This window comes from Pteropus alecto, unplaced genomic scaffold (assembly GCF_000325575.1).
Source record: "Pteropus alecto unplaced genomic scaffold, ASM32557v1 scaffold21, whole genome shotgun sequence".
In the NCBI taxonomy this organism is placed as follows: Eukaryota; Metazoa; Chordata; class Mammalia; order Chiroptera; family Pteropodidae; genus Pteropus; species Pteropus alecto.
This window is the reverse complement of record NW_006436282.1, coordinates 5,071,682-5,084,013: the sequence shown is the minus strand read 5'-3', so window position 1 is coordinate 5,084,013 and position 12,332 is coordinate 5,071,682. Positions and strand designations below refer to the sequence as shown.

At 37.1% G+C, this 12,332-nt stretch overlaps 1 protein-coding gene across 4 annotated transcripts in view; it reads right to left on the bottom strand.

Annotated features, from left to right (window-relative positions):
- Positions 1-12,332, bottom strand: part of UMAD1 (UBAP1-MVB12-associated (UMA) domain containing 1) — a 184,040-nt gene that overhangs the window by 156,003 nt on the left and 15,705 nt on the right. For 3 of the 4 annotated variants that reach the window (XM_015589446.2, XM_025046804.1, XM_015589447.2), the window contains exon 2: positions 5,776-5,872. In XM_015589446.2, the coding sequence (XP_015444932.1) occupies positions 5,776-5,872 (97 nt within the window). Of the gene's footprint in view, positions 1-5,775; positions 5,887-12,332 lie in introns of all 4 variants that reach the window. The other variant, XM_025046803.1, reaches the window with a different exon arrangement.

The window sequence follows — 12,332 nt, the reverse complement described above, 5'->3', positions numbered from 1 at the left end:
AAGAGAAACTAAACTATTTTTATGAGCTCTTTTTCAAAGTGCCTTAACACATTATTGGATGGTGTACAACTAGAAAATTATAGAGAATGAACTACAGTGGTTCTTAGCCCTACATGCACACTAGAACTCTGAAGAAATAAACAAAAACGAAAACAATGTATAAACCAAACCCCAGGCCCATCTAATCAGAATTTAGGGATTAGGCCCCAGCATCAGTAGACAGTTGAAATGGCCCCTATTGCACAGGAGGGTTAGACGCTGGAGTTAGGGAGACAGAGCCCTAATTTATATTTGAGTCTGCTGAGTCCGCTGAGCCCCAGTAAGAATGAATGACTTTCTCACAATTAACTGCATGAAACAGAGGGCTCAGTTCTGCCTCTAGGTACAGTTGGTGCCTCTCCCTATCCCATGAAGTTCCCTCTTATTCCTCACATTCAAGGATATAAGGCAGGTGGTACACCCTACGTGGGACAGCCTGGCCTGCACAGGTTAACAGGTGAACCAGATTTAAGAACTAACAAATATGAAAAATCTGTTAAGTCTATCCATTAGACGTACAATATCACATTTCTTAATGAGAAAATAAGCAATTGGGAAATAAAGTTAGTTAAAAAATCCTAGCTCACTTTCTTTAGAATTGAAAGGTCAAGAATAAAAACACAAAGATTACCAAGTAAATTAATTATCATTGGATTGTTTCTGGATACCACAATACATGGGTAAAGAGATGTTAATAGGGTTTAAGTTGCTTTTTAAATCCTTAAACACTATTTTTTTAAAGATTTGGCATACGTCTGTTGTAAAAACAAGGAGTAAAAATAGGAAGTGCATGCTAAAAATCTGTTTCGTTTTTGTCATTGTTCTAATTAAAGCCTTCAGCCCTAGACATGATCAAAGTGCCTTACCGTCCTTCATTCCTTGGAATGTAAATTTTTATTGTACACAGCTAAATTTCCACTTTTAAATAAAAGAAAAAATATAGGGATCAAGAGATTACCTAAAAAGCTCCATATAAAAATGTGATAGTTTAACTTTAGTGTGTGTACCTGGTTTGAATAATTCCCCGGATGAGGAATTGAGTAGGAAACAATCTTAAAAATAACTCACTACTTTTCAAAATCTGATTTATCATTTAAACTAGAAAACAGAAAGTGAGTTAAATTACATATTTCAATAGCAATACTTAAAAGATGACATCCAAACTGCTGTGAATTATTAAACTGATTCTAAACTCGATGAGTTTTACAAAATAATTAGCTTAATGGAAACTATGGCTTCTTATGCCCTACTTTGAGAAGCACCTGCATGTTCTGAAAAACACGATGAATTTCAGTTGTACTGTAACCCAATTCCTTTAATCTCTGAAATATTGCTTGCCAATTCATCCTGCCTGCTCCAAAGTTATATTCAATATCTGGTCAACAATATTACTGAACACAATAGCAAACTTCATTATTCCTTTTCATTCTATATTCTGTGGGGTTTTGTTGTTGTAGTTGCTGTTATTTTTCCTTCCTTCTGCGATAGCATAATAAACTAATTCATGCCTTTGTCTTAGTTTTGGAAGGAATTATAAACCAACATCTAAGCAACAGACACCCTTTTTCCTAATTTAAAATAACTGTGAGATTGCACACTACAGTAGCAAATTTGTAATCAACTTAAAGATAATGTCTTAAAAGTACAATTAAACATGTCATAACAGAAGAAAACCCTGGTAATTACAAATAGTATCATGCTCATTGGGGTTTTAAACAGGAGTGTAAGACTAAGAAAAATCGCCACCCAGTGATGCAAATGAAAACTACAATTTGTTTTTGAGTAAAATGAGTACCCTGGAGGATTACTTCAACTTCATTACTGAATGAATGAATAGCTATTACCTTCTTATGTGAATAGGAACTGGATACAAGGGAAAGGATGTTTTCTACTAGGCCCTTTTCCCCCTTATTCTTATTCAGCACACTCGACATTTTACAAAGGCTAAAAGCTTTGGAAACCTTAACGAGGAAAAAGTTTTCCATCCAAAAGTGACCAAATTGTGTATGAACAGCCCAGATATTCCTATCATCAACAAAAGTGCCTGGGCTCTGCCTGGACCCTGAATTTCAAGTCAGGAGGTGTTAAGCAACTCAGTAATGCCATCTGATAATTGCGACCTAAAACCTATTTGTGTTAAGCAGGAAGGCATGCCTAATAAAAAAGGTATTCTCAAGTGGGAAAAAACAGATAATTTATATCTTTAATTAGAAACAGATTATAAAGCCACATAAGATGATAATTTAAAAATTCTGTAGAATACAAATTGATAAGAAGTTGTTGCCATAAACATAATCATGTTTCTAAGTTTTTAGTTAGTTGTATCACAGAGAAGTTAATAAACACACAACACCAATCATATATTTATTTTTCTGCAATGTATTTATTGCACATGAGGACAAAGAAAGTTATGTGGATACATGCTAATCAAAGTACATGCGTGCAAGTATGCAGCTGTGTTGGTATTAGCATTTCATATCTACCATTTGACCTATTTGACATTTTACAAAATATTTTACACAGTATGCTCTGAGATTAAAGTCGATATTATATACGTCAGTACAGAACCATATGGTAAAGAGAGAGAACCATATGATAAAAAGAGCAACTTGGCAGAACAAATCATTTTTTAAAAGAGGTTACCATCCTATTTTTAAAGACATTAACTATATTCCTAATACTCTCTCCTGATTTTTATCAATTTGTAACCGCACCTAGATTTTGCTTATAGATTTTTCTTTCATTCGAGCTGGTTTTGTCTAGATGATGACATTATGACTCACTTGCTCCCCTCCAATCGTACCCCTCTCAGCCCCGCTCTTATCCTTCTACCTTGGTATGCCTACTCCCTTAATCATGAAGCCTTAGGACATAAGGTTCCAGCTAGTATCATCTCTTTCAAGAATAAAGCCTCAGGTCTAAGATCATGAAGACAATAAGTTTAGGATAAACTAAGGATAACATCTTGGCTTTTGGCATGTATCAGCCGCAAGCCCATTGAGGCAGAACAGCCCCCACAAGCCATGAGGCCCGGCCAAAGGACCAGACAGGATGGCGCCATGGCTGATTCCTGAATCAGAGGGACAAAATGACCAATTACCTCATCTCCATCCAATCAGTAGCACCCACGACCCCAACTCCCTTAGTTTCCATGACTAGGGGAAAAATCCCTATTCTGGACTCCTGAGACACCCCGGGGAGCCAGGCCTTTGAGTGATAGCTTGCCTGTGTCTCTGGGATCTATAACTCTCTAAAATAAATCCTTACCTTCTTTGCTGTAAAACCTGTACATATCTGAGTGACAGACACACACAGGCAGATAGATCCCTTTTCCTCTGGTAAAAAAGTCGTCAGTTAAGTCTTGAACTGCTGAAGGATTGTTTACTAACTCAACAATATATACCACCTTCCAATCTCAACTTCATTAAGCAAATTATGGTTTTATGCAATATTTTTAAATATTTAAAATACTAAATAGTGAAAAGTTTGGGGTAGCCAAAATTAAAGCCAAATTTTATAACCAGTAATATAACAACCGACCCTTTTTTATTAAAAAAACAAACAAACAAACAAAAAACTCAGTACTGTCTCTTTTAAACAGTAAGGAAAACATATGAAATTTTTTTAAAGAACTTAAAATGTCACCAATGTCTTAAAATTAAAAATGAGACTATGACATAAAAAGCATGGATAGCTTGGTAGTTCAGAGGGTAGGCCCTGCAGTCAGATTTCCGGGCTAATCCCAGACCTGCTGCGTGAGCTGGAGGAACCTGGACAAGTTAAGTCCTCATCTGTATGTGGAGAATAATACCACCACTTCACTCGCAGGGTTGTTCTAAGCATTTTACACATATTAACTCATTTAATCCCCTCCATAGCCCTATGGGGTTGGTATTGCTATCATGTTCATTTTCTAGATAATGACACCTGGGAGATTACATAATTTGCCCAAAATGGTGAAGGGTGGCAGATAAACCACTTGGAAATATGCTGCTTTGGCATAGGATTATTTTGACCTGATAAAGCCCCCATAGGAAAGATGTCAGGAGGAAAGAAACTTTCTTATCAGCAGAGATAGAGAGTTGACGCCAAGAGAACTATACAAACAGACCTCGTTAAAATAACTCGTATATTCCATTAGTTTCCCACGTATTTTAGTTACTTTTCCACAGTGACTCTTTATTCGACCTGGTATATAAGCACTTAGGTTTTGCCACTTCTTCTGGTCTTCATTTTTCTATGAGGGCTCCCACGTACATTTAATAATCTGTGTGCTTTTCTCCTGTTAATCTGTCTTATGTCTATTTAATTTTCTGTACACTAAACTCAAATCCTTTAAATGGCTATTTGCTAACAAAAGAATAATGCTGAGAGGGAAGCAACACTGGCAGCTTTCAAGGAACAGAGAAGTTGGGGTTGACAGAGCCAGTTCTGAACTGGAAGCCAAAGCACAATTCCTGACATGGTAAGAAAGGCCAGACAAGCAGTAGTGTCCACAGCACCCCACTTCATCCTGGTCAGAAGGCTCCCAGAAAAATTGCCAACCCTTGCCAGACTATGCCCCACTATTTTGCCTCAAGTAGAGGAGAACTGGTCAAAGAGAAGACAACTCTGACCACCCTAGCCACTGCCCGTGCCTCAGGCCACAAGGAGCAGATTCAGAAAAACACAAAGCCCTGCCAGAACTTGACTGTGAAAAAGATGAGATGTTTTATGGTAACATTTAGCTATGAGAAAAACTCTATTTTGGTCTCCCAGAGATTAAGGCCAAGAAACAAAAGAGGGCCAGAGAGGTAAAACCCGTGTCCTTTCTGCAAGAGACTATATCCTAAGGAGAAAGGCTGAAGAGGCAGAGACCACCTACCATACTTTTAAAAGTGGGAGGTCAGAGACATAGAGTGAGCCCTGGATCTGAAAGGGCCTAAGCTGAAAATTCGGGATCACCCTTAAATTCTACCTATGCCAGGGGACCCTACTCTGACGAGGCCAACGTAAAGGAAGAGGTAGGAAACCAGAATCTGGAAAAGAAAACACCTGAGAAACATCGCAGGGAGTAAACAACCTGTGAGTTCATGTAAATCCTCTCAAGAAAGAGCCTGAATTTGGTCCAGGGTGGATTTGCCCCACAAGGGGACACTGGGTTCTGGCTCCTCCTTGCCAGACTGAAAATCTCTTCCTCAGGGAAAGAAGAAAATGTCATTTTTCAGAATTCCTCTTATGAAAAGCATAGTATTGGTTTGGAAGAAATATTTTTTAAAACCACTAAAATCTTAATAGCAGTATTAATTTTATAATAGGAAATAAACTGGGCTTAAACATTGAGGAGACATTATTGAACATTATTTAGATTTGAAAGTGTACTTCCTTCAGTAAATATTTATTGAATGCCAAATTTAACTTCAGATGCTAATTTAAGAAGCAAGGTTTGGTGCTATTTATAAAACAGAACTTGAAATTATCAAGGTTTGTTACAATTAAAAAGGTTGACTAGCACATCAGAGAGCAAAACAATGGGATGATTTTATAAACTGAATTTGAAGGACAGAGCCACACCAACGTTTAAGAAGAGTATGACTTGATGACAATATTCTAAGTGATTGATAAACTTTATTTCTATAGGTTTCATATATATAAATTAATTTAAATAATTTAAAAATCAATCATATAATTTTCAAGTAATTTTTTAAAAGAAAAATAATTTATCTAATTATGATTTTGTTTCTTAAGAAGACTCACCTAAAAGGACAAATCCATCTGCTTCTGTCTCTGGTACCGAGGGCTTTTTCGATTCCGGAGGCTTTCTGAAGAAGTGAAACATTGCCGCTGCTGCAATCTGAAATAGAAACACTATATAATGTCAAATTCAAATGAAACCGTAAAATTCATACTCTTTCTAGTAAAAAGCCAAATATAAAGATTTCACAATAACTACTTTTTAGGAATTCTATTACCAGACTTAAAAACACGAGCCCTCCTCTCTAGGTGTCAGAAGACAGAGCCAAAAATTAGGATGGATGAACTTCCAGTTTAAAATCACGTGTGCCATGAGTCATGCAACCTCTCAATTTCTGAATATGCAGGAAATAACCCAAGAAATCACTACATGTAAAGCTAATATCAGCAGTTAACACCAGAACCTAGAAGGATCTTGCTGACCATAAATTAGACACTTCATGGAGGAAAGGGGGAAAAAAAAACCTATCATGCCATAACTAGCATAAGCCTCATAAAACTGAGACCGCCTGAAAAAAGAAGGCACCTCAAATGTCCTCTGTAGTTAATTACCTGACTCACTCAAGAACTGTATTCATTGTAAAACTGTAGCCAGCTTTAAATTCCCATCAGTGCTAATCTTAGTGTTGATGAGATTATTGTGTGCTGCCCCCAAACCACACACAAACACACACACACACACACCTCTTATACCTTCTCCCACCTGTGTACATTCAGGCAAGGCAACAACTCCTAACAAAAAGCTGGGAAGAAGCTGAAGGGAACTTGCCAGGACACACTGCATTCCAGGGACAGTTCCTATAAGCAAAGCAATGTAAGAGACAGCGAAGAAAGGAAAAATCCTGGTAGCAGCAAGTGCTCCACATTTTTGTTTTCAGATATTCCACCCAACCAGAAAACCAAGCAGGGAGGGTAAGTAAAGATTTTATCTGAGAAAAAGCCTTCTAGAAACTGAACATTGAACTGAGACTTGTGTAGGTCAACCTGCCCTGAGCAGTACGTCCAAGTGGATGATAAAGGAGCCCATATGTTTTGTTCATAGAAAACATATCTGGCAGATTTACTTTTTAAAGGAATGTGAAATGGAGAAGAAAAACACAAGCCACGTGAAAAAGAAAATATTCCAGTAAAGGAAAGGAACAGCCTCTGAAATCCTCAAAGAGCTTAATGGATATAGTGATAGATCCAAAAGAAAAGTCCGAGAATAATCTGGCACCCTTGATAGAGTACAAGAGACATAGCCTCTAAGAAAAACAAAATTAAAAAAGCAAAGGAAAAGATGGAAAGACAATGAGATGAAAAAAATAACTGAATACGATAAAAAGAAGCCCATTCAAGAAAGAAATATCAGAAAAGAATTGGTTGGTTTATAAGCAGGAATATAAGAAAATAGAGTTCAAGTTCAAAGACTAAATGACTGGAAGAGACAACTAACTTCTTAACCTCAAATAGTTAAAAATAAAACAACAAAGAAGGCCTCTGAAGGAACAAAAGCTGATTAAAACTCAACCTCAGGTAAGGATCAAATCAAGGGAATAGTCACCACACTTAATATTAAAACCTCAGCGCTGATTAATGTGGCGCTCAGTAAATTCTTTCACTTAAAATAAAATGGTTCAGGAAAAAGAGACAAAGCGAGTAGGTCTCCAACTGAAGCGTGGGAAGGGGCACAGGTAGGGGTGAAAAAAATGAGAAATATAGCAAATCTAAAAGTTATTTATATCTAGCCAAAATTGTAGATCTGGCTATTGATACTTGAATCTGACTAGAATTAGGTAAGAAGTCAACAAAATTTTTGACTAGAATTAGGTAAGAAGTCAACAAAATAACTACCAGTTTGGATTAAAAGAGGACTACGAATATTGATATTTGAAACAACCCTACAGACACGAAGCTGCCAGAGAAAAGTGCATAAAAGGCCTATTGCCAGTGTCCACTTCGATGGTAGCCAAGGAAGTTACTGGAAATGTGGAGAGTGGAGCCAATGGGCATGGAGAACAATGGACTGGGCAGCCTCTTCTAGAAAGCAAGATCTGGGCATAATTAATGAACATTCTCCAACCTAAGGTGGGGATCCCCCAAAATGCCTGCTCACTCAGTGGGATTTCAGAATTGCTACCACTCTGTGACTGATATTTATCTCCCATTCCTCCCCTTTCTGAATGGGAGTGGTTTTGTCAGTTATCTTTCCCAGTTCCACAAGGAGGGGAGGGGACAAAAGGCACAGACTACTGGTCTTTTCAGTTTATGAAGTCTCCAGACCAAGAGGTAAACACATCTGAACCTGATGAAGAGATACTGAGGTTTGAATGTGGTACTATGGCTGAATGGGGCAATTTGGGTCATTGCCGTTGGGGAGGGCTGAGTCATTTTGCCTCCAGCAGGGAGAGAGAGCTGAGTATTTGGTGATCACGGAATCATGAGGGCTGTTCACTGGTTCTGTCTTATGGAGACATATCAGGACTGTAACTGTCTACCATCCTTGAGGGAGGTGTGGCCATGTGGCTTGCTTAGTTCACTGCGTCACATGCCATTAGAGTTCTATAAACAAGAAGATTTGTGGACACAGAGAAAGAGAGGCCCTTTAAAAAGTGTCTCCTGTTCTAACATGTAAAGAAAAGCCTTTCAACAGAAGGACTCAGATTTCCAAAACCTTTTCATGTCCAGCCACTAAACAGAAATGGAACAAACATGGAAATCAAAGTGGTTCTGAAATATCATTTTCGAACCCCCAAATTTTAGATATGTTGTCCTGAGAGCCAAACCAAACTTAGCTATAATGCAAGAATATCTTTTAATGCAAGTATTTTGTACCGAATTTATAACTCAAGTAACTAAGTGAGGCATTTAGGTTTCTCATGACCTGAAACATAAACCTTAAATAATTTACAGCCTGCAGCAGTTTGTTGATAGAATGAATTACTGGCAATATATAATATTATAGTCCGTCAGTTTAGAACATCACAAAATTCCAGATACATTTAGAACAGGAGGAATAATTTAGGCTCCAAGAGTCAAAAACTTCCAGGCATGGAAGATGGAATAAGAGAAAGGCAGCAGAGATAGTATGGAAGAACTTGGAATAAGAGCGAGGACGAGTTTACTACAAATATCCACTGGAAACAGCTCTAAATTTGTTACAAAAGTACCAGCCGCCCTGCCTCCCAGCATTCAGCCAACCCCACCACCACCTTAACTCCTTCCTCTACATGGTCCCCCTTGATATGTTTTCCCATGGTGCCAATTTTATAAGTCTCAGGATGCACTTGTATGATCAATCCTGCTGTTGACATTAATGATTCATTCCACTAGGTACCTCAAGTCAGCCTAACCATGGATCTTTATAGTAATTGCTCCATACATGAAAAATCTATGTCCTGAGACACTAAAATCTATAATCAAATTATCTTTATCTCATGACATTTTTTTCAGATCCTTGAAAAACACACAAGTGGTAGGAAAATTTATCCTGGCAGGACTGGCAAATACCGTTCTAAGATCTCTGCTCTATGAGCGATTTCTCACAGTGAGAAGTATGGTTAGGTCACCACTCCAGCAGCCAGATTTAGTTATCCTGCCTAAGACTGGAAACCGGGAAGGAAAAGGGAAATGACTACACTGTGTCAGGCACTGTATCAAAATGCTGTATATCCTCTATCTCCAACGATTTATAATCCCCTCCACCAGGCACACATAATTATTCACAATGTGTTAAGTGAAAGAATTAAAGTATAAAGTAGGTTAAGTATTGGTCCAAATTCATAGGGCTAGTAAATAGCAGAGGCAAAATTTTAAACCAAGTCATTTTAGCACCAAAACTACATGCTTTTCATCAATAAAGCACCAGAGAAAAGGAATCCTTAACACTTATGACGTTTGTGTTGGACTTTAATATTTTCCAATATTAGTTGAAAACATTTGATTGCTTTCATTTTTGTCTTTATCAATCCCTACTTTCCCAAGTCTTGCTCAGCTCTATGTTCGGAAGACATTTATAAATTCTACATCATCTATACTTAAGATCTTCACTCACTTTATATTTAATAAAGATTGATTAAGTGCTTAGGCCAGATAGTGACTGAGCGCTGCAAATGCAGCACTTGATTCATATGTAGGGGGAACAAACTGCAAACACAGTTTACCATTTTCTGAGGCATTCCTTAGCAAAACTAGGGTAATTTAAAAGCCCCACCCCCAAAGTAGAGGAGGCCTACAATAGTCCTGCTGCCCCCAGCCTAGCATATGGTAAATTCCAAGCACTCATATTTCTGGTGTATGTGGCCTTGACAGTTGGACTTCTTCTGCTTGAACTTCTCTGGTATATTCCAGTCTTGTTTCCTGATTTAAAATTTTCAGCATTTTTTAAATGGCATACAATGAGCACATTTTACATTTATAAACAGAAAAAAATACCAAAATTTATTCTTAAAAATACATTATCAGCTAGCAGAAACGCTCTTGCCTGGCTGAGCTGGGACCCAACCCAGCATACTTCCTAATTCTCAAACATGAGAATCCTTGATACAAAAGAAGAATAAAGAATTCACCTGCCCAAGCCACGAGCCAGAACGAAACACTTGAAATTCACATATCTAATATAGAACATGTATATAAAATATATTTTAAAACTCTTAAAACTCAACAATGAAAAAAATCAATAAAAACTGGGCAAAAGATATGAACAGACATTTCACCAAAGATGACAAGTGAATGGCAAAAACACACACACACACACACACACACACACACACACACACACACACAAAAGGATGTTCAACATCATTAGTCAATAGGCAAATGCTAATTAAAATCTAAGTAAGATACTACTACATATCTATTAAAATATTTAAAATTAAAAAGGCTCACCATGCAAAGTCGTGGCAAAAATGTAGAGCAACTGGAACTCTAGTACATGGTGTTAAGTGTGTAACATAGGACAACCACTCTGGATAAGAGTGGCAGTTTCTTTAAAACGTAAAACATACACCTACCATGTGACCCAGACTTTCTCCTTCTAGGTATTTACCGAAGGAAAATGAAAGCACATGTCCATACTTGTACACAAATGTTATACAGCTTTTTTTGTAATAGCCCCAAACTGGAAACAAGCCAAATGTCCAACAACAGATAAATGGATAAACAAACTGTGGCATATCCATAAGACTATTCAGCAAGAAAAAGGAATGAAGTCCTAAAATATGCTGCGACACGCATAAATATCAACAAAATTAGGCTGAGTGAAAAAAGCCAGACTAAAAAGAGTTTATACTTTATGATTCCATTTATACGAACTTCTAGAAAATGCAAACTAATGTACAGTGACAGAAAGCAGATCAGTGGTTGCCTGGGGAATGGGGAGGTGCAAAGAGGGAGGAGAGGAGACAGGGAATACCAAGGAGCTCAAGCGAGCTTGTGGGGATGATGGATGCATTCGTTATCTTGATTGTGGTGATGGTTTCGGGGTATAAACATGTCAAAACTCATCAAATTGAGCACTTTCAATATGTGCGAGTTATTGTATGTTGATAACACCTCAATAAAGCTGTACTTAAAATTCATTAACACAGTATTCTAGATGTTGTATAAGTGTTTTAGTTCACGATTATTCAGAAAATTGTCTCAACTCTTAAACCACTTTGTGTTACAGATACAGTCTTTGTATTAAAAACAAAATGCTTCTTTTCTCTAAGCGTTCACACAAAACTGAAAAATGAAAGGACAGTGCCTTCAGATTTAATGGTATACACAGGCTGCATACAGGAGGACGAGCCTGACTGCTAGGCAGAGCAGATCCCATTGCTCTGAAGGAGAGGAGGGTAGGGAGAATAACAGTTATTTTTTTGTCCTATTCTTCTAAGGCTAACTATTTAAGTAATATTACCCATGACGAAAGGATTAAAGGATTAAGGCAACCTGGTTTTCTAAACTTGATTACCTTCTTTCAATTTCAAAGACTACTAGGTAATGTAAATATATCAAATACATTGAAATTTCTATGTGTGATTGATAAACAGCAGCCACTTAGTTACAGTGATATATATATGTATATATATATATATGTATATATATACACACACACATTTTTTCTTCATATTTGTGTCCAACTCCAATAAATATGTAAATTTCATACTGCTGAAAAATTAAAATCCTGAACAATGTTTTAATCTTCCTTCTCTTCTAAAGGTAGAGAAAAATTACTGAATGGGCTGAAAATTCAAAATATTAGAATATCCAGTGTGAGACACCAGGATTTGTTTAACATTACTATGTACTCTAGGATCTTGAGGAAAGGAGTGTTTCAGAGAGATTAAAATTTTAAATAATATGTTGGAGAGGTTGATTTAAAGTATAGAGTCAAATTAGAAAGCAGCAAAAACGGAGAGGATTAAGATGGGAGAAGTTTGAATGAAAAAGAAGGAATGTATAAAAATATGGACTTTGTGATGCTCAACTCTACAAAATCCTGAGGAAAGAATAAAAGATGACTGAAGTTTCAAGCCTGAGGGACTGAAGAAAGTGATATTATAAATAAGAAAAGGAATGGGAAGCTTATTTCAAGA